Raw genomic sequence first — 21,226 nt, forward strand, 5'->3', positions numbered from 1 at the left:
CTAAACTGCACCCCTTGCCCCCCTCCATGACTGGGTGTGGGGGCTGCACTGAGCTGTGCTGCCCCAAACTGCTGGGCTCCCTCCTTTGGGTTGCCAGAAGGTGCAGAGCTGCTCTGCTCTGCTTGGCTGCTGCTCGGTGAAGGGGCATCCTCCCCACCACAGCTTGTTCCAGCCTCCTGGCACCGCTTTCCTGCCATCCAGGAAGCTCTTGGTAAGAGGGAGAGAAAGGCAATAACCGCAGGGCTTGCTTTGAAGCAGCCTGGCATTGCACGGGCATGATTCACTCCTGGGTGTTTGCAGAGCTGGGTGAACCACCCATGCCCACTGCAAGGAGCCCTGCACAGCCCCTGGGGGTGTGGGGGGTGGCTGCTGAGGGGGAGAGCCAGACTCCCACCAGCAGGAAGTGCTTTCCTGCTCCTGCTCATGGTTGTATGATCATGGGCCTCACCACAAGAAGGACAGGGAGGGGCTGGAGCGTGTCCAGAGAAGGGCAGTGGAGCTGGGGAAGGGGCTGGAGCACAAGTCTGATGAGGAGCAGCTGAGGGAGCTGGGGGTGTCCAGCCTGGAGACAAGGAGGGGACGGGAGACCTGCTGGCTCTGCAGCTGCCTGGGAGGAGGTTGGAAAGTGTTACCAGGCCCTGGCAGCTGCCCAGGGCAGTGCTGGAGGCACCATCCTGGAGGGATTTAAAAGTGGTGTAGACGTGGTGCTGGGGGACATGGGTTAGTGATGGCCTTGGCAGTGCCGGGCTAATGGTTGGAGTTGATGAACCAAAGTTGTTCTCAGATCGCTTTAATCTAGCCCAAATCTGTTCTCTGGCAGGGCTGTAGCAGCTGAGCTCCTCTGCTCCCCTGTGCTGCTGTGTTCCCGGCAGGGTTGGCAGGGGGTGGAGCACATGCTGCCCCTGGGGCACATTCCTGGTGTCCCGGGAACCCAACCCTCCTAATCAGAGGGCCACGAGCCGGCCTGGCCACCTTCCCTTCCGCACCCTGTTTGCTTTTGGAGGGTTTTAACCACAGAAGCCGTGATTTTGTGGTGGAGGAGCCGCAGGGCTGGGAGGGAGCAGAGCTGGGCTCCGTTCCCCGCCGCAGCCCTCGGGCCGTGTCCGTGAGCCCCAGCCTTGCCCCGGAGCGTGTCCCCGCCGCTCTCCTCGGGGGGATTCTCCCTTCTCCCTCCTCTCAAAGCCCTGGGAAGGGGCAGCACCCGCCGCTGTGCCCTCCCCGCTGCCCCAGGGCCCGTGCCCCGAGGGGACGGTGCCACCGGGCTCTGCCCGCTGCGGGGACATCGCGGCCTCCCCTGCCCGCCCGGCCCGTGGGTACCGGCCCGGGGAGTCGGGGCTGAGTCACGGCGGGCGGAGCGGGAGCGGGGCCGGGCGGTGCGGTGCGGTGCAGGGGCGGTGCGGGGCCGGGCAGTGCTGTGCGGGGCGGTGCGGGGCCGGGCGGGGCAGTGCGGGGCTGTGCGGGGCGGTGCGGCTGCCAGCGGCTCCATGGCGCTCAGCGTCGGCGTCCGGCGCCTCTCGCGGCTGCCCGGGCGCGGGGAGCGGCAGGTCCAGCTCTGCTTCCGAGGTGGGTCCCGGCACGGAGGGATGGGGAAGGACGGGCCCGGCCCGGCCCGGCCCTGCCCCGGCCCCTCAGCCTCCTCTCCTCTTCCCAAGGCTTCACCCAGAAGACGAGGAAGATCCGCTGCGGCCCCGAGGCCGCCTTCGGGGAGGTGAGGGCTGGTCCGCAGGTGCCCGCGGGAGAGGGACGGGACGTGGCAGCACCTGGGGCCGTGCGGCGTGGGCAGGAGGGGATGCAGGGGGCTGGGAAGCCTCCCTCCTGCTCCCACCCTCGCCGCCACAGTCCTGCAGCCCGAACAGCCCGGCTGTACCGGGATGGAGGCAGGCTCCCATCACCCTCCTCTGCCCCATCCCCACGGTCCTGGGGCGGCCGCCCAGCGCGGGTGCCAAGGGAACTGCAGCCCCGGGGAGCAGCTTCGCGAGGTGCCTGAGGAGCCCGAGGGCTCCTGCCCTGGGCAATCTCTTCTCTGTACCTTCCCACGCCTCCCCCTGCAACCCGCCAGCCCAGGGACCTCGGCAGGCACAGGCCTCCCTGCCTTCCAGGGTGATTATGCTCTGGCATCTCCCGCAGCCCAGCGGCAGCTCCGAGCTGCAGGGGGGCTTTGCCTCCCCTCCCCGTCCTTTTCCCGTGCTCGGCTGCAGCGTCTGCCCTGGCCAGCGGGAAAGTAACTTCCCACCAAAGCAGCTTTTCGTCCTGTTCGTTGGTTTGGTCACCTTGCAGAGGGGACCAACCAGCCACCAAATACGGGGGGGGGGTGGCTGGGAATGACTTGTCATCTCACCTGCTGTGTTTGCAGCTCTTTCGCTGGCCTCACTACGGGAAGCTCATCATGGGGGAGACACTGTCCATCAAGGTCTACAACTGCAGCAAGGTTTTCAGTAACAGGTTGGTCCTTTGGTTGTTGGGGTGGGGGAAGAGACGTGCTGGGCTTTTTTATTCTGCTTGGAACAGAAGACGTTCGTTGGCAGTTTGGTAGAAGGAAGATGGGCAGGTGAGGGGATGGAGCTGGGTGTTGTGGTGGGGCAGCAGTGCTGTGTGTGTGGTGTTAAATAAGGGGAGTGAATGAGTTGAACCAGCAGTAGCAGAGACTACCTGAGGGCCCAGATCAGACGCCAGGTGGGACAAAGGTGAAACAGGGCCCTAAAAATGGAGGTATAAGGGCAGGACTTGGAGCAGAGTGGGGACCTGCAGATCTGTGTGGTGATTGTGACCGTGCTGCACACAAGTTCAACTTGCTGACCCGTGGGGAAGAGCCTGGAGTAGTATGGTTTAACCTTTAAAAAAGACAATAATTTAAATGTAAAGGATCAGCCAGCATCTAAGAGGCTTCTAAAGTGGCACAGATGCAATACTGTGAACTTGGCAGCTGTAAAACACTTCAGGGAAGCCCAGGAGTGGAGGTGACAGACTGAGCAGCGCTGGTGGAGCGAGCAGGGGAGCTGGGGCACGTCCTTCCACACGTGGGACTCAGGGATGCAGGGAGGGGTGCCAGCTCTCATAAGCAAAACATAGGAACTGAAGGAAAATCACCAGGAGCAACTTTCTAGGAGCAGCCCTTGATACAAACCTTTTCAAAGCCGTGCCAAGCTTGCCAGAGAGGGTGTGGAGGAAACAGGTCAGCACAGCGTGAGAGACACTGAAAGCCAGAGCAGAAAATGTGGCTGAACTTTGTGTTGCTGTTTCCTGGATGTTTTCCTTCTGGGAGCTGGAGCAGAGGAAGTGTCTCTGATGGAAATGTCAATAGAAATGCCAGTAGGACAAACAGAGAAAACAAACAGTAACAAATCACCAGAACCTAATGGTGATGAGCAAAGAAGCCCAATGGGAAATGGCTGGACTGGCACTGGCAGCACCTGCCTCTAAATGCTGCTGGGAGCAGGGGTGGCAGGGGACAGGCACAGACACAGCTTCAAAGCAGTTGGTCAGTGCAGTGGGATGATAAAAAAAAGCAATAGAAGGCATGGAAGGACAGAAGGGGAAAAATTGTTGCTCTGCTGTGTCCATCCGTGGTCTCTGGACTTCTGCACGTGCAACCTTTTCGTGGCAGCAGCACCGAGCTGGAAATGCTGGAGAGGAGGGAGATGAGTGGAGAGGCTCCTTCCTCAGGGGGCAGGAGACAGGCTCTGCACCTTGGAGCAGAGGGAGGTGTGAGGAAATACGAAAGATGAGCAGCTCACAGCTGAAATAGAGGTGACAGAGGAGTGATTTCTCCTGGCTCAGTCTGGGTGGGCAGGGAAACTTGCCATGGTGGTTTCCAGCAGGAAGCTCATCCTCAGGTGGGGCTTGGATCAGCTGCTGGCAGAGCTGCTGTGGGAGATGGAGACCAACACTCATGCTGGCCCCAGGCAGCAGCCACACAAGGGGGTTAGCAGGGTTGAATGTGACCCTGCACACATTCCCTCCCCTGCAGGGAGCCAGGTGGCCCTTCCCCAGGGAGGATCCCCCTTGGAGCAGGTAAATTTTGGCCCAGCTTGCTGCAGACATCCCTGCAGCCACAGCTTTGTGTCCATTCTGGGTTCCCTGCTCATGGCAGAGCGGTTGGAACTAGATGGTTTTTAAGGTCCCTTCCAACCTTAATGATTCTAGGGTTCCCATTTCTCTGTTTCCTTGTGTGGAGCCTCTGCTTCCCACTTTTCCCTGGGAAGAGCCACCCCAGCTGTGGTGGGTGCCCAAGCAGGGGCTTGTGGAGCCCCTGTGAAGCCCCTGGTGCTCCATGGGCCTGGGTCTGCACAAGCCTCCAGCTGCTGCTGGCAGCCGGGCTGCAGGCAGGTCCCTGGGCACGAGCAGTGGATGACACGACCCGCTGAGGGGTGGGTTGTTCTGGGGGCTTTGGGCTGCCAGCCTGGCCGTGGGAAGTGCTGCAGCAGCTGCTGCCCCCCCCTGCAGCTCGGGGGCTGGGAGCAGAGTGAGGGGCCTGGTGCTCCCCTCCCCAGGCTGGAGGCACCTGTGCTGGGGACAGCAGAGCTGCAGCCTCGGGCTCCTTCCAGGCTCCTTGGAACCCTGGAGCTCAGTCTCCAGCACCTGGTGACGTCTGGGAGGCTGATCCTCCGGGAAGCTCTTGTCGACAGGAACCATAAAGCCACTGGGGTAAGTCATGGAATCCCAGGCTGGTTTGGGTTGGAGGGGACCTCAGTGATCACCAGTCCCACCCCCCTGCATGGGCAGAGACAGAGCAGAGGGGACAATCCCCTCCCTGGCCCTGCTGCCCACGCTGCTGGTGACACAGCCCAGCCCAGGACACGGTTGGTTTCTGGCTGCCAGCCCACAGGGCTGACTCATGTTGAGCTTCTCATCGACCAACACCCCCAAGTCCTTCTCCTCAGGGCTGCTCTCAGTCCCTTCATCCTCCAGCCTCTGTTCATACCAGGGGTTGTCCCAACCCATGTGCAAGACCCTGCACTTGGCTTTGTTGAACTTGATGAGGTTTGCATGGGCTCACCTCTCAAGCCTCTGCATCCATCCAGACTTTGCTTTCCTGCGACTGTGGTGCTGCTTTCTTGGGCTGCATTTCTGCTTCCAGGAGCATTTGTTTTCCAGGGACCGAGCTATGGGTTCAGATTGTACAATCCCCCTCCAGCCTCCTGGGAAGTGACCTCCCCCATCGCTGCTGTTTTGGCCTCCACTGGGAGGTTCTTGTGTGTTTGGTTGTTTTGAGCTCAGGCTGCTCAGGAGGTGTTGGCTGGGCTGGTGCCCAAAGTGCCTCCTTCTTCAGCAGTAGCACGGAGTTAATGTCTCATGTCATGCAGACTCTGGGTGTGCTGGAGGCTTCTGAGGTGTTTTCAACCAAGTCATTGTGCCTGGGGATGCTCTGCAGGTGTCCCAGAGAGATGGCTCCAAAGCCCTGCACCTCAGTTTGCTCTGCTGCAGGGCTCTTCCCACCTGCCTTGTCACAAGTGCCCAGGGCAGCTCTCATGGCCCCTCTGTGCTGTGTCTGAGCTTTGGGAACTTGAGCCACCTTTGATTTGGTGAATCCTGGAGTCAGGGAGGCTGTAGGGGAGGGTGTTTGGTTAACTCCAGTTTGTTGGTGGAGGCAGACAAGGAGAGAGTCTGGTATAAATAGGCTTCTTGTGAGGTTGTGACCCCCCTTCCTTCCCCGTCTTTCTACCAGCATCTCACTTTTTTTATTCCACACTCCCCTTCCCCTTTTCCACAACATTTCTGCTGTTGTTTTCTGGCTTCCAGACTTTTAGGCACTTTCATTTTCTGTTTGTAGATCTACATTGAGCTGGATTTGCACTACCAGCCTCCAGATGGCTCAGCTGGGACCTGGGTTGAAGATGACTTTGTCTATCAGATGACAGACAGGTACCGAAATCCTGGGAGCAGCAAATGCCTCGTCCCTGGAAGTATTCAAGGCCAGGTTGGATGGAGCTTTAAGCAACCTGGTCTCATGTTTGGAGGTGTCCCTGAAGGGAGTTGCAACTAGATTATCTTTAAGGTCCTTTCCAACCCAGTTTTGGGTTCTGTGAAGCTTCCAGGCACCTTGTCCAGCTGCCTCTGCCAGTGGCAGCCTCTCTGCAGCCCAGCCTCATTTGCTCTCCACCTCTGGCCAGGCTGATGCACCTTTGCTCTGCAGCAGCAGCAAGTGAGCAGGGCTCTTACCCTCATCTTCACACAGAGCCTGTGACTGCAACAACTGCTGCACCCTGGGAGTCTTTTCAAACTCAGGAGCTTTGCTTCAGCCTTCCTGGCTGGTGGGAACAAGATGCTGTGGTTGCAAATCACAGTGAACGTGGCGTTGGGCCCCAGTGACCCCAGGCACCTCCACAAAGGTGGTGCCCAAAGCCAGGGGAGATGCTGGTGTCTGGGTGGACAGGGTGACAGGCAGCAGCAGGCTCTGGGAAACGTCACTTCTGGAGTGGCAGAGGCAAAGCAGCTGGGACACAGGGTGGGTGCTGGAGAAGTGTCACTTAGGAGGGCACTGGTGTCCCTGCCAGGAGCCAGGCAGGCACATGGTGGAGGCTGTTAGTGCATCACTCACTGACCACAACACTTCTCAGCAAAGCTCCTGTTTTTCTTACAGTTCAGAGTTAATCATCCCCAACCCTGGGTTTGAGGAGCTGGAGTAAGTACCAGGGTGCTGCTGGAGGAGCAGCTTGTCCTGGGGGTGGAGGGAACATTCAGCCTGCTCCTTGCTGGGCGGGATGATGTGGTGGGGGACGTGGTGGGGGATGTGGTGGGTGATGTGGTGGGGGACGTGGTGGGGGACGTGGTGGGTGATGTGGTGGGGGATGTGGTGGGGGATGTGGTGGGTGATGTGGTGGGGGACGTGGTGGGGGATGTGGTGGGTGATGTGGTGGGGGATGTGGTGGGGTCTGCAGGGCAGCCGAGGGGCCGAGGGCGAGTGAGCTGGACAGGAGGGCGGCTGCGCTGGGCAGGAAGCTGGCCAAGGGCCTGGAGACCGATGAGGAAGAGGAAGAGGAGGAAGAGGATTTCTACGACGTGTCTGAGATGGAGGTCTCGGGCATTGTCTTCAGCCCTGTGAAGAGGTACCTGTGGTGTGCTCTTCTCTCTTGCCCCTGCTTGTGTCCTGGGGTGAGAAGTGCCATCTCCTGGGGTCATTTCTGGGGGAATCTCTTGGCATTTGCTTCTGCATAATGTCAAAGCCCTTCAACCTCCCGTGGCCCCAGGCAGGGACTGTTGGGGGTTTGCTGGTTCCCGGGGCAAGGAGCCATTATTCCCCAGGGCTTCCCTTCCTCTCCCTGGGGGGGGCTTGGCTTGGGCCCATGCAGATGCAGAGACCTGCTCACCTGTGTTGTTCTTCTGCAGCCGCTCCAGACTTTGCTCCTCCCGGGACCTCTTTGCCACCCCGACCCCTCAGAGCTTCCAGGTACTGCAGCACTGGGTGCACGTCCCTGCAGCTGCCTCTGGCCCCACTGCTGGTCCCTTGCTGCAGACTGGGGCTTCTCCAGTTGCCCCAGGGAGGCCTAGAGGCATGAAGACACCTTCTTGCTTTGTGTCACTTTCCTGGGCAGGGTGTCACAGCCCCTGAAGGAAATTCATCCCTGAGCACTGGCTGCACCATCAGCCAGCCCAGAGCAGAACTTCTTTTTGGGCCATGGGAGTAGCTGTGGGTGTTCAGGAGAAGGGAAGCAGCCTGGCAGCCAGATGTGCCACTGCAGAACACTGAGCAGAGCTGTGGAGGGGCCCCAGACAGGGCTGGTGGCTGCCACCTTCCCCAGGGACTGCCTGGGCTCCCAGGGACGCCTGTGGGACAGGGCTGGGGAGCTGCTGCCAGGAGGCTGCTATGAAGCTGGGGCTCTGGGTGATGCTCTGGTCTCAGGTTTGTTTGAAACCACTGAGCAGCCTGGAAGAGGAGTCCAGTCCCACCTTTTGTCCTGCAGATGCTGGGACAGGTCTCCCAGCCTATGGATTGAAATCCTTTCCCTGTTCTAAGGAAACATGGACTCATGTTTGGGTGCCCTGCTTTTCAGGGCTGGGTCCTACCCACCAAGCAGGAGGGTGGCACTTCATACCGTCCTCTTTTTGGTGCTGTTATTCTTCACCTTAACAAGTTCTTGTGCTGAGAGCCAAAGTGAGAACATTTCTGCCACATCTCAGACCCGTAACCAGTCACGTTCCAGCCTTTCTAGTGGTGTCCATCTCAGTGGGATCCAAAGAGAAGTATTGACAGAAAATACAAAGAGCATGTTCTCCAAGATGGTCTGTGGACCCTCCCCCCGTGGCAGCAGTGGGTTTGCATCCCCTTGGGATGAGGAACAGAGTGGACTCAGTGCTCCTGGGAGGCACCTCTTGTCAAAGGTGCTGGGAACTTAATGCTTCATGTCTTCTACTCGGCCCTGGTGAGACCAGATCTGGAGTGTTGTGTCCAGTTCTGGGCTGCCCAGTTCCAGAGGGACAGGGACAGACTAGAGAGAGTCCAAGGGAGGCCACGAGGATGATGAAGGGACTGGAACACCTGCCTGATGAGGAAAGGCTGAGAGACCTGGGGCTGTTCAGTCTGGAGAAGACTGAGAGGGGATGTTATCAATGTTTACAAATATCTGAGGGGTGGGTGTCAAGAAGGAGGGGCCAGTCTCTGTTCAGTGGTGTCTGTGATGGGACAAGGGGCAATGGATTCAAACTGGAGCCCAGGAAGTTCCACCTCAACACGAGGAAGAACTTCTTTCCTGTGAGGGTGACAGAGCCCTGGGACAGGCTGCCCAGAGAGGATGTGGAGTCTCCTTCTCTGGGGACTTTCCAGACCCACCTGGACGTGTTCCTGTGTGACCTGCCCTGGGGGATCCTGCTCTGGCAGGGGGGTTGGACTCCATGACATTCAGGGGTCCCTTCCAACAACCGTGCTTCTTTGATATCCTTGCTTGTCTTTAAGAAAAAAGTATCTCAGAGACCATTTTGGGTTCTCCTGGCTAGAGCAGAGTTCAGCAGCCACGTTCTTGCTTGCCTCAAGCATCAACCCTCTGGCAAGTGGGCCTTGCACATTTGCATGATGTTGCTGAAACAAGCTCAGGATGGAGCTGGAAATGAGGAGAGTGCTGATCCAAGGACTTTTCTCCCATATTTCCTCAGGTTGGGATCAATATCATTGAAGCTCAGAAGCTGGTGGGGGTGAACATTAACCCCTTTGTGATGGTCAAGGTTGGAGAGGAGAAGAGGCACACGGCGACCCATAAGTCAACCAACTGCCCCTTCTACAACGAGGTGTGTGGCAGGGACAGGGGCCCTGGCCATGTCCTGCTGGTGCCCCAGGCATGGACAGTCCCCTGGGGGGTGCTGGGGGTGCTGCTCTGGGGCACCAGCTCCTGGTGGAGCTGTGCTGGGAGCCCAGGGCTCAGCTTCTTGTTTTACTCTTTCAGTATTTTCTGTTTGAGTTCCATGAACCCAGGGACATCTTATTCCACCGACTCATTGAGATCTCAGTAAGTGTCTCCTCCTCTCTGCCCTTCCTGGGGACACGGGCTTGCTCTGCCTGCAGGGGCTGACGTGGGGCCTCTGGGGCAGTGTCCTGCCTCTTGCCTTGCTGCCCCCTCCTTTGGGGGTGATTCCCTGCTGCCTCTCACCCTGGAGCCTCTTGCTGCAGGTTCTGGAGGCAAATGACCAGTGTGAGGGGAGCTCAGCAGTGATTTGTGCTGGGAGAAAAGCCCAGGCAGGTGGAGACAGGTCTTCAAAAATCCCCTGGCCCAAAGCATGGGGGCTTCTCCAAGATTTGGGGCTTTTCTGAAGTTGGCAACTCCTCCTTTGCCACACCACCTCCAGCATTTTCCCTGTGGATTTCTCTTCTGCTGGTGTGGGTTCAGCAAGCCCTGAGCAGGACTTGGGCTCTGGGAGGGACACCAGTGTGGTGGGGTTGAAAGGACCTTCCTGACCCAGAAGGACATGGACACGGGGCATCCTGTGACCGAGCAGGTCTGCCTTTGGTCTGTCGTAGGGGTTTGGCTTCTCTGGGGCTGGCAGAAGAAGCTGAATTGGTTGCACGTGAGTTTGGCAGGTTTAAGTGAGGGCTGTGGAGCTTGTGGGCTTTGTGGGGATGGTTGGGCAGGAACAGTTTTGTCCCAGGGCTAACTCAGACAGGTTAATGTGCAGGAGGAGCTTGCAACCCCTGCCTGAGCTGTGTGTTGGACTTGGCACCTCCTAGTAGTCCTGTCCTCTTCAGAGATGTCTGGATGTGTCACCTCCCTCCCCGCATCTCGTGGTGCTCAGGGGGATTTGTGCTGCCTGCAGGTTTTTCACTCGAAGAAGATCCCGTTCCTGGGAAGGTGCATTGGGACCTTCAAGATGGATGTTCTGACCGTGTACAGCCAGCCAGGTAGGGCCACAGGACACACAGCCCTGCCAGCTGCCCTGTGCCCACAGATGGTTCCTGTGTGGTCACAGCATCACCCTGGTTGGGAAAGACCTTCAAGATCACCAAGTCAAACCACTACCCCAGCTCCGCACCCACCACTAAACCCTGTCCCCTGGCACCACATTTGTCTGTGTAGATGTCTCCAGGGATGGTGGCTCAGCCAGCTCCTGGGACAGCCTGGAGTCCAACTCCCACCCCAGAACAGGACAACCCCAAAGTTCACACCATGTCCCTGAGGGTCTTGTTCCAATGTTTCTTGGATGTTGTCATGTTGGTGCCATTCCTGCTTCCCTGGGGAGCCCGTTCCAGTGCTCCACCACCCTCTGGGTGAAGAATCCCTTCCTAATGTCCAACCTAAACCTCCCCCTGCACATCTTCCCACCATTCCTACCACGGCCTGGTGAGGGCCCTGCCTTTAAAGTGCTTAGTTCCCATCAGGACCAGCACTTGCTTCTCCCCCCAGCTGTCTGAGGGCTGGTGGCACCTCCTGCACCTTCAGAGCCAGGGTCAGGGCAGTGTCTGTGCAGACATAGTGGGGATGTGAATCGGTCAGCTGGGCTCTCCACAGGGACCTCCTTCCCTTCCCTCTCAGATCACAGGTTTTTCCAGAAATGGGCTGTTATCAGTGACCCCACGGACACCCGGGCGGGTGTGAAGGGCTTTGTCAAGTGCAACATCTCTGTCACTGCACGGGGGGACACTCTGGGCTCCCTTCCCACCTCCAGCAGCCGGGATGAGGACATTGAAAGGTAAGTGCATCTTGCCTGGGGACAGCAGTCACATCTCTCTCCACACTATTATTATTTCTCCACCCTCCCCCCCCTCCATTTTTCCTCTCTTCCGATGTGGAAAGACCTGGGGAAGAGCCCTGTGGTGGGGCAGGATCCAAACCTGCCAGTCAGGGCGTTTCCCAACATGGTGTCTCCCTGGCTCCCAGAGAGAGCCAGAACATGCATGTGTCTTTCAGGAACCTGCTGCTGCCCAAGAGAGTCCCTGCAGAGAGACCCTGGGCCAGGGTCTGCATCAGGCTGTACCGCGCCGAGGGGCTGCCCAGCATGAGCGCCGGCATCATGGGGGGGTTCTCCAGGATCATCGGGGAGAAAAAAGTCTTTGTCGACCCATACGTGCAGGTCTCCTTCTGTGGGCAGCAGGTGAGGCTGCTGGGGTCTGCGTGGGGCCAGGCTGATCCTCCAGGAGCTGCTGTGGGACGCTGCAGCCCCACCGCAGGCGGGCTGGGGCAGCCCAGGGGCAGCCCGTGGCTGCGGAGCTGCAGGGTCTGCCTGGGAAGGCTTTGCTGGAGCTTCTGTCTCTGCAGAGCTGCCCCAGGCCTGGGCACGGCCACTGGCTGAGCCACTGGGCCTGCAGGGGGAGATTTCATATCCCCAACCTTGGGAGAAGGTCAAGTTAATCCTGGAGTCCTCTTTGGTCACTTGGGTTCAGCCTGACACCCTTGGGAGAGTTCACTGAGCTGGTCAGTAAACTGGTTTTAAAATCAGTTGACTGGTCCTTTCCTTGCACCCAAGGGCAGGGTTTCTTGTCCTGTGTTATCCGTTAAGATGAGAACCAGTCCCTGAGCAGCCTGGTGGGCCTGGGGGGGCTTCCAGGTGACCCTCTGGTACTTCTGGATCTGGTGGTTTTGCCCATTTGCTTCCAGTGTGTCCCTGGGCTGGGCTTTGGGACAGACCCTTTGATGAGTCACGAGAGCAGCTGCTGGGACAGGGGCAGGAGCAGGGCCATGGCCACCTCCAGAGCCTGCCCAGCACGGTCTGCAGGTGGGACAGGAGAAGATGCCATTCCCAGGGGGGCTCTGAGGCAGCCCTTGCTCTGGGGCTGGCTAGTCTGCATGGCCTTCACACTTTCTCCTCCCCAGGGGGAAACCTCAGTGGAGACCAACACCACCGAGCCAGTGTGGAACGAGCAGATCAGCTTCATCGAGATGTTCCCACCTCTGGCCAGGAAGATAAAAGTCCAGGTGCTGGATGATGCCAACGTTGGTGACGTGGCCGTCGCCACACACTACATTGACCTGCAGCAGATCTCAGACCCTGGCAGGAATGGTGAGGCCTGGCATGGCTTCCCCTGGGCAGGGTGTCCTGGCCAGCCCTGTGCCATGCAGCTGCCCATGGTGGTCTCCTGGAGGTGGGAAGCAGGAGTGGCTGGAGCACGTTCACATCCCTGTGCCCTGGGCTGTCTCCTTGGGGGAAGGTCTCTCTGCAGCAGCTCCTGTGCTGGAATGACACCCCTGTCCCTGTCCCTGCAGGCTTCAACCCCACGTTTGGCCCAGCCTGGGTGAACCTCTATGGGTCCCCCCAGAACTCAGCTCTGCGGGACATCCACAAGGACCTCAATGAGGGCATGGGAGAGGGGATCTTCTACCGCGGGCGCATCCTCATGGCCATCTCGGTGGAGATCTTCAGCAGCCCCAGCGTGGCAGAGAGGAAGCTTGGGGACAAGACCAAAGGGGCCCTGAGCAAGCTAAAGCTGAAAAAGAGAAGCAAGAAGTCCAAGGAGAAAGCCAAAGAGCTGAGCCAGCTGCAGGGAGAGGAGGAAGCTGGGGGCTTTCAGGAGGCTGAGCAGCCCGAGGAGGTCATTGTGGAGGTGGAAGAGCTTCATCCCCTCCCCGAGGTGAGACCTGCTCACTGGGGTGTCTGAGCCTGCGGTGTGGGGAGCAGGCAGTGGGGTCTCCTGCTGGTGTGACAGTGGTGGAACAAGCCTGGCCTGTCACTGCTTGGGGCCAACAAATCTGGGAAGGGACTTTGGACAAGGGCAGGGAGGGATGAGATGTGGGGGGATGGATTAAAATTGGAAGAGGGGAGATTGAGGTGAGACATGAGGAGGAAATTCTTTGGTGTGAGGGTGGTGAGAGCCTGGCCCAGGTTGCCCAGGGAAGCTGTGGCTGCCCCATCCCTGGCAGTGTTGAAGGGCAGGTTGGATGGGGCTTGGAGCAGCCTGGGCTGGTGGGAGGTGTCCCTGCCCATGCAGGGGGCTGGGACTGGATGATCTTTAAGGTCCCTTCCAACCCAAACCAGTCTGTGATTCTATGATATGATTGCTGGGCCACCCAAGGCTCTCTCAGCCTCTGCAGGGGCCGAGGCCACCCCTGCAGCCCCAAAACTGCCTCCCAGGAAGGCTGGAGCATCCACCCCTGCCCTGCCTCTCTGGCCCAGGGACAACCCTCAGAAGGGTTCCCAGAGCACAGCTGCCTTTGAGTGGCTGTTTTTCTGCCCTGGAGGCAGGAGGAGCCATCAGCTGATCCTGGGGCTCCACCTGGCCTGGAATAGGCAGCCCAGGTGCAGCTCTGCTGGTGCAGTCACCATCTTTTACCCCACAGACCTGCTCAGCAGCTTCACACGAGCATCAGCCAAAGCCAGAGCTCTGCACCAATCCCCACGGGTTTCCCAGAGGACGTGTCCTGTGTCTGGCAGCCCAGCGGGGGTGACCTCAGCAGCACCCCATGGGTGTCCTGGGGAGGGCTGCCTGGCACCCACCATGTCCTGCTGCTCTCTGGGTTTCTCCTGAGGTGACTTTTGGCGCATGAGGCTCTGGGGCTGATTTCTGTCTCCTTGCTCAGAATGCCTTGGGAAAGAAGGAGGAATTCCTCCTCTTTGCTGCCTTCTTTGAAGCCACAATGATGGACTCCTCACTTGGCTCCAAGCCTGTCAGCTTTGAAGTCTCCATAGGTGGGTGTTCCCCAGGGCCCCATATCCAGAAACTGTGGGAACAGCTTCAACCTCCCTCTGACAGTTTGAGTCTTGAGAGAGTCCAAGGGAGGCCACGAGGATGATGAAGGGACTAGAACACCTGCCTCAAGAGGAAAGGCTGAGAGACCTGGGGCTGTTCAGTCTGGAGAGGAGAAGGCTGAGGGGGGATCTAATGAATGTCTATCAATCCATGAGGGCAGCAAGAAGGCAGGGACAAGCTCTTGTCACTTGTGCCCTGGGACAGGACGAGGGGCAATGGATTCAAACTGGAGCCCAGGAAGTTCCACCTCAACATGAGGAAGAGCTTCTGTACTGTGAGGGTGACAGAGCCCTGGGCCAGGCTGCCCAGAGAGGCTGTGGAGTCTCCTTCTCTGGAGACTTTCCAGACCTGTCTGGATGCCTTTCTGAGTGACCTGCCCTAGATTTTTTAGGTTTAAGGGTCTAGAGTTACGGGTCTAGGGTCTGGAGTTAAGTGCCCAGGGACAAGGGTTTAGGGTCTAGGGTATAGGCTGGAGGCTTAAGGGACTGGGGTCTGGAGTTGAGTGCCCAGGATCAAGGGTCCAGTGTCAAGGATCCAGTGTCAAGGATCCAGTGTCAAGAGTCCCTGCTCTGGCAGGGGGGTTGGACTTGATGATCTTTGGAGGTCCCTTCCAACCCCTGATCTTCTGTGCTGTGGAGGTGCCAGCCCTTGCACAGCTCTTGCCTCCCAAATGGGCTTCAGGAGGGACAGGGGACGGGGGCAGGAAGTGCTTTGATTACCTTAAAAGTCTCTGATGGGATTGGAGATTTGGGGGATTTGTCTGAACTGCCTGTTTGGGGAGAGTGGTTGAAGCTCTTATAGTGGCCTTTCAGTACCTGAGGGGCTACAGAGAAGATGGTGAGGGGCTTTTTACAAGGGGGAATGGGTTAAAACTGGAGGAGGGGGGATTTAGGTAAGACATGAGGAGGGAATTCTTCACTGTGAGGGTGGTGAGACCCTGGCCCAGGTTGTCCAGAGAAGCTGTGGCTGCCCCATCCCTGGCAGTGTTGAAGGGCAGGTTGGATGGGGCTTGGAGCAGCCTGGGCTGGTGGGAGGTGTCCCTGCCCATGCCCCAGGGGGTTGGACCTAGATGATCTTTACGGTCCCTCCCAACCCAAACCAGTCTGGGATTCTGTGAGTCTATGAAGTGGGGGTGAGAAGAGGGATGAGGGTTTTGTAAGCAAGAAAGGGAAGCCAAGGAGGGGAAGCTGGGACACTGGGGTGTTCATGTGGTGCTGATGGGCTGTGACAGAGGGTGATGGGAAAACAGTGGTAGGAGAGCAGGTCCAAGCCCCCACCTGCTAAGATGGATGGGTGGAGATGCTTGATGCTGAGATGTCCTCCTGAGTGACTGCTCTGACCCAGTGTAGAGGTGTAGATGGCAGTCAGCAGGGACTTGGTGGGATTTTAAGGCAGACACAAGGACTTGCAATTGCCCAGCACCTCCTGGTTGCCCATGTGGTGCTCTGATGGTTGGATGCTGCTGAACTGCTAGTTCCAAAAGCAGTGCCTGCCCATGTGCTGCCCTAGGCAGGATGGCTGCACCCTGATTTTGAAAGCCAGCAAACTTGTCTAACAGTGACCCCACTTCTCTCATTGCCCTTTAATACTTAACTGGAAGGAAACTATGGCAAAGCTGAAGAGGCCGTGAACAAAGTACAGAGAAAAGTGGAAAAAGGAGAAGTGAAAGAAGAAAAGCAGCCTTTGCTGGAGCCTGGTTCAGATGGGGAGCTGGATGCTGAGGACATGGCTCCCTCCTTAGTGGCACTGAACAAGTCAGTGACGAAAAGCCAGAGACCTGAGCCCATGGATTATGACAGGTGAGTCTTCCTTGTTCTTCTTTCCCACCTGCCCAGGTTCTGCCCCACCTACCCTGGTTGGTTATTCCAGATTCACTCTCTACAACTCCCTGTGCTCAGGTGGGGCTGGGCTCTTTTTCCAGGCAACCAGTGACAAGACAAGAGGGCCTGGCCTGAAGCTGCTCCAGGGGAGGTTTGGGTTGGATATCAGGAAGCACTTCCCATGGAGAGGGTGATCAGACATTGGGATGGACTGCCCAGGGAAGTGGTGGAGGCACCATCCCTGGAGGTGTTCCAGGAAAGGCTGGATGTGGCACTTGGTGCCATGGTCTGGAGATGTGGTGGTGTTGGTCATAGGCTGGACTTGGTGATCTTAAAGGTCTTTTCCAGCCTTGGTGATGCTGTGATTCCATGTTTCACATGAGAGGTCTGCTGGGCCATGTGAGTGCTGGGAGGGGTTTCTCCTCTTGGCAGCCCCACCATCGTTAGCCCAACGGGCCCTGTGGTGTCTGCTTGAGGTGTGCAGGTGGCCAAGGACAGGGGCCCAGGGCAACTGTGACCCATCAGCAATGGCAGCCCCTCTTCTGGCTAACAAGCAGCATCTGAAGGGCTTGATTCCCATGAGGAGGCAGCTGTGCTGTGCGGGGCAGGCCAGGCACATACCTGAGCTCTTCTGATGATGTATTTGCTCTGGATTTGTCCCCCAGGCCTGGCAGGGGGGTTTGCATTGTCAGCCCTGTGCCTGCTGCTGCCCAGACCCACAGCATCCCCGGCTCCCCTCAGCATCCTTCACCTGGGCACCTTCTGCCCTCTGCTAGAAACCCCGTGTGCTGGTTTGGGATGGCAAAGTTTGGGGTGACAGGTCCAGCTGCTTCCATCCATGTCTGGAGTGCAGGGCCCAAACCAACCTGTTCTCTGCAAAGGGGACAGAGCCCAGAATCTGGTCCCCGTGCTGGGTGTGCCAGCCCTGAGGTGTGACGTGGCATGTGCTCTGCAAACAGCTGCCCTGTCCCTGTGCCCCTGTCCCCAGGTCCTACAGCTGCCTGCCCATGACCCACCAGAAGCCCTGCGTGTACGTGTGGAGTTACTGGGAGGACCACACCTGGAGACTCTGCGTTTCCAACTGGATTGTCAAGCTGGCTGAGCGCCTGGTAGAGTGTTCAGGGTGTCTGTCTGCTCCGTGGTCCTTCCTGGTGTGCTTTCCCAGTGGGACACACAGCTGCTCTGCGGGATGTTTGCCCTAAACATCCTCACCCAAGCCCGTTTCTCTCACAGAGCTCAGTCCCACCTCCATTCAGACCTGTGGGGTTGGGCAGTGAGTGCAGAGCCACCTGCCTAGGCTGTGCTGCAGCCTCTGCTGTCTCCTTGAGGTGCAAGTGACCTGACATCTGTGACAAAAACCTCCTCTGCTGCCAGTCCTGAGCTGTGTTGCACCAGGGAGGTGCTGCTGCAAGCAGCCTCGGGCTGTCTCTGGGGGGTGCAGTCTCCTCCCATTGCCTCATCCTTCCCTTTTGGGCTCAGAAAGCCAGAAGCAGAGCTTGCCAGCGTGTTCCAGTGTCTGCTCAGGGGCTGAGACAGCAGGTGTTATACCAACCAGTGCCCAGGTTGTCCCCAGGCCCCAGAGCCCCTGGCAGCACAGCGCTGACCTGCAGCACTGTCACCATCCCCTGCTCCACAGGAGGGCACAGGCCACTTGTGGCAAACACATCCTTGCAGCCTTCCCCTCTGGCCCCAGGCAGGTGCAGCATCCCTGAACCTTGTGCATTCTCCACAGGAGCAGGGCCTGGAGGATGTGGAGAAGCTCATGAGGAGGCCAAAGGCTAAAGCAGAGGAGCGGCTGAGGGAGGTGCTGGAGGAATTTGTAGCTGGGTGCAGGTGAGCATGGCCCTCATCTCCTCAGGTTCCTTGTATTCAGGTTAGGAAGTCATGTCATGTTCTGCCCGGGCTGTGCCCTGCCTGCTCACTTGTCCTCTGGAGGCAGATGAGTGGAAGGAGACCAGGGCCACCTGGGGAAGGACACTGTAGCTCTTCAAGCTTGGAGAGGAGACCCTGGCTCTGGGAAGCACAGGGGTCACTGACTGCAGCCTCAGTGTTCCTGGATTCCTGAATGTTTCCTAAATGTTAGGACATTTGCTTCACTCTCTTCAGTCAAACAAGAGACTAGTGGGGTCTGATACATGTTTCGGTCCCCAGCCCTGTGATGGTGACAGCAGAGGGAGCCTCAGGTGCTGAGCAATCCCCAGGGTACCTTCCAAACCCAAAAGCTTGCAGAAGAGAGGACATGGCAGAGAGAGGGGTCTGGTGCACCTGGATCAGTACCAGGGATCTGGAGCTCATGGCCCTGCCGTGGGAGCTGAGCTCAGGCTGTGGGTGCAGGGGGTGCAGAGCCTGTGCTGCTTGTGTCCTTGCAGGCAATTCTCACTCAGCTCAGAGAGGAAAACCATGGCCCATCCCAACAACCTGGACAGATGTCGGACAAAATACCTGACGTACAACATCGTAAGCTGTGGGGCTTGGTGGTGGTGCTGGGGGCCTTGGTGACCCCCACTCTGGTCCAGGAGGACCACCTAGAATTGATGCTAAGGAGGAAACCTGGGGCTAAGACTCATGGTACCAGTCATGGGCTTTTACTGCAGCACCTGAGAATTCTGCTCAGAGCAAACCAACTCCCAGCACAGGGAGCAGAGGCAGGGACTGGCCGTGGCTGCCCCTGGTTTTATGCAGACCTTGTGCCCTGGTGCCATCCTCCCTCTCCTGTTGGGCACACATGACTGAGCACAGACATGTTGCTGGAGGCCTTTTGGTGCAGGCTATTTCTGCAGGCAGCTTTGGGGGGGCTCACTGAGCCCCACTGCCCCTGGAAACTCAGGCCATGGGCTGGGTACCCCATCAGATCCAGCAGATCTCCAACAGCCACCCGTCTGCTCGGCCCCAGTGAGGGCAGCATCTGGCCCTTGTAACTCTGCAGACAAGGCCAGCCAGCTGAGTGAAGCACAGTCACAGCCCCCCAGCCCAGCACGGCTGTAGCTGCACTCCCCATCACCCTACAGAGCCTCGAAAAGCTGAGCAGGACACAGTGACAGCAGCTGGAAATGAAGCTTCGGCATGTCTGGGTCCCAGCTCCCTTCCTGCTGCCTCCCTGCCCATCATCACTCTGGCAAGTCTGAGACTCTCTGGAAGAGAGAACCAGCCCAAGAGATGAGTTTTCTGGCAGTGTCAGTCCATGCTGGGTTAGCACCCTGAGCTCCTTCTGGGATTCATTATTAGTTTTGGTTCATCACAAAGTCTCTCCACTGTCAAGTCCTGGACACGACAGCCCAGCCTTACCTTCCAGTCTCCTCTACCTTCATATTCACATACTTTCATGGTCCCAAGTTGCTCCCTGTGCAAAGCCTCCCCCAGGCACTGTCTGCAGCTTTTGGCCACCAGTTTCTGAAAGGTTTATTCCTTATACCTCTTTCTGCCCCATATGGTGCTCGTGGGCTTCTGTTACCAGCTGCTGAGTTGCTGGAGTCTCTAGTTCTTGGCTCCCTTCACTCAATGGCTGGGAGGGGCTGGTAGGAGTTTGCTCTCAGCATCCTGCTGTGGGGGGCAGGATGGAGGGGCTGTCAGAGGGTGAGGGAGGTTGTGCTCAGGTGGGGCTGGGCTTTTTTTCTACGCAACTATCAACAAGACAAGAGGGCCTGGCCTGAAGCTGCTCCAGGGGAGGTTTGGGTTGGATATCAGGAAGCACTTCCTCATGGAGAGGGTGATCAGACATTGGGATGGACTGCCCAGGGAAGGGGTGGAGGCACCATCCCTGGAGGTGTTCCAGGAAAGGCTGGAGGTGGCACTTGGTGCCATGGTCTGGAGATGTGGTGGTGTTGGTCATAGGTTGGGCTTGATGATCTTAAAGGTCTTTTCCAGCCTTGGTGATGCTGTGATGCTGTGAGCTGAGGGACCAGGGTGGCTCTGGCAGGTGACAGGGGGGTGCCTGATGGCCGTGCTCTCTGCTCAGGTCCTGTGTGCAAAGCAGGGGCTCCGCGCCCGGCGGCGGCTGACCCGAGCCAACGTCCAGGAGAAGGTGAAGGAGACAAGGAGGATCCTGACGAAGCTGCGCTTCATGGCCAAAGAGGTAGAGCTCCTTCCCAGCAGGAGAGGGCAGGGGCTTGCAGCTGCTTGATGACAGGTTTATTGCAGCTTTGTGCTGGGCATCGCGATGCCGGGGTGCCAGTGGGGGTGGCTCCTTCCCATGGATCAGCACTCAAGGCCACCAGCATCCTGGCCTGCAGCAGGAGCAGCGTGGCCAGCAGGAGCAGGGAGGTGATGGTGCCCTGTGCTGGGCACTGGTGAGGCTGCACCTCGAGCACTGGGGGCAGTTCTGGGCCCCTCACTGCAGGAAGGACTTTGAGGGGCTGGAGCGTGTCCAGGTCTGAAGAACAAGTCAGACAAGGAGCAGCTGAGGGAACTGGGGATGTTTAGTCTGAAGAAGTGGAGACTGAGGGGAGACCTCATAGCTCTCCACAACTACCTGAAAGGAGGTTGCTGGGCCCTTCTCCCAAATGAGTAATGACAGGACGAGAGGAAATGGCCTGAAGCTGCACCAGGGGAGGGTTAGGCTGGATATTGGGAAGAATTTCTTTACCCAAAGAGTGGCTGGACAGTGGAACAGGCTGCCCAGGGAGGTGGTGGAGTCACCATCCCTGGAAGTGTTGAAAAGAAATATAGATGTGGTGCTTAGGGACATGATTTGATCACTGAACGGGTAGATTAGGTTATGGTTGGTGGATGTAGGTTATGGTTGGACTTGATGATCTTCAAGGTCCCTTCCAGCCAGGATGGTTCTATGATTCTAGGATTCAGGCTCCTGTCAGAGGCGTGAGGTGAAATTCCACTTCTCCAGTCTTGTGAAGGGGTCTTCTTCCCAAGGTGGCATGAGGTTGGGTGTATCCTGCAGGTGTTCAACAGGGAAGACCCAGGCAGATCACAGGTCCCTCCAAGAAACCTGAGGAGCTGTTGTTGCAGGGCTGAGATTTTCGGGAGCAGGTGCCGAACACTGGGCACTTGCTTCTGGATCTCCAAAGCACCACGCAGCCCCTCTTGCCAGGAGACAGAGCATTCACCATGCCCATGGAGGAAGGAGAAGAGGCTGCCTGTGCCATCACTGCCCTCTGTCTCCTCTCCAGCCCCAGTGCACCCTCCCTGATGTCCTGATCTGGATGCTCAGCAGCAACCGGCGCGTGGCCTACGCCAGGGTCCCTGCCCAGCACATCCTCTACTCTGTGGTTGAAGAGGAGAAGGGCAAGGACTGTGCAAAGATCCAGACAGTCTTTATGAAGGTGTGGTTTATACCTAATATTGTGCC

The 21,226-nt window shown here is 58.1% G+C and overlaps 1 protein-coding gene across 1 annotated transcript in view; it reads left to right on the forward strand.

The window, feature by feature from the left end:
• Positions 1-1,484: 1,484 nt before the first annotated feature.
• LOC127391137 (fer-1-like protein 4) overlaps positions 1,485-21,226 on the forward strand; it is a 42,206-nt gene continuing 22,464 nt past the window's right edge. The window contains exons 1-22 of the mRNA XM_051633459.1: positions 1,485-1,563; positions 1,653-1,708; positions 2,354-2,442; positions 4,545-4,644; positions 5,771-5,862; positions 6,581-6,622; positions 6,879-7,046; positions 7,327-7,387; positions 9,088-9,219; positions 9,375-9,437; positions 10,240-10,324; positions 10,956-11,112; positions 11,331-11,514; positions 12,234-12,420; positions 12,624-12,988; positions 13,935-14,043; positions 15,705-15,903; positions 16,913-17,033; positions 17,657-17,757; positions 18,294-18,381; positions 19,880-19,996; positions 21,048-21,200. Of these exons, the coding sequence (XP_051489419.1) occupies positions 1,485-1,563; positions 1,653-1,708; positions 2,354-2,442; positions 4,545-4,644; positions 5,771-5,862; positions 6,581-6,622; positions 6,879-7,046; positions 7,327-7,387; positions 9,088-9,219; positions 9,375-9,437; positions 10,240-10,324; positions 10,956-11,112; positions 11,331-11,514; positions 12,234-12,420; positions 12,624-12,988; positions 13,935-14,043; positions 15,705-15,903; positions 16,913-17,033; positions 17,657-17,757; positions 18,294-18,381; positions 19,880-19,996; positions 21,048-21,200 (2,748 nt within the window). The remainder of the gene's footprint in view (positions 1,564-1,652; positions 1,709-2,353; positions 2,443-4,544; positions 4,645-5,770; positions 5,863-6,580; positions 6,623-6,878; positions 7,047-7,326; positions 7,388-9,087; positions 9,220-9,374; positions 9,438-10,239; positions 10,325-10,955; positions 11,113-11,330; positions 11,515-12,233; positions 12,421-12,623; positions 12,989-13,934; positions 14,044-15,704; positions 15,904-16,912; positions 17,034-17,656; positions 17,758-18,293; positions 18,382-19,879; positions 19,997-21,047; positions 21,201-21,226) is intronic.

Source organism: Apus apus, chromosome 15, assembly GCF_020740795.1.
Source record: "Apus apus isolate bApuApu2 chromosome 15, bApuApu2.pri.cur, whole genome shotgun sequence".
Lineage (NCBI taxonomy): Eukaryota > Metazoa > Chordata > Aves > Apodiformes > Apodidae > Apus > Apus apus.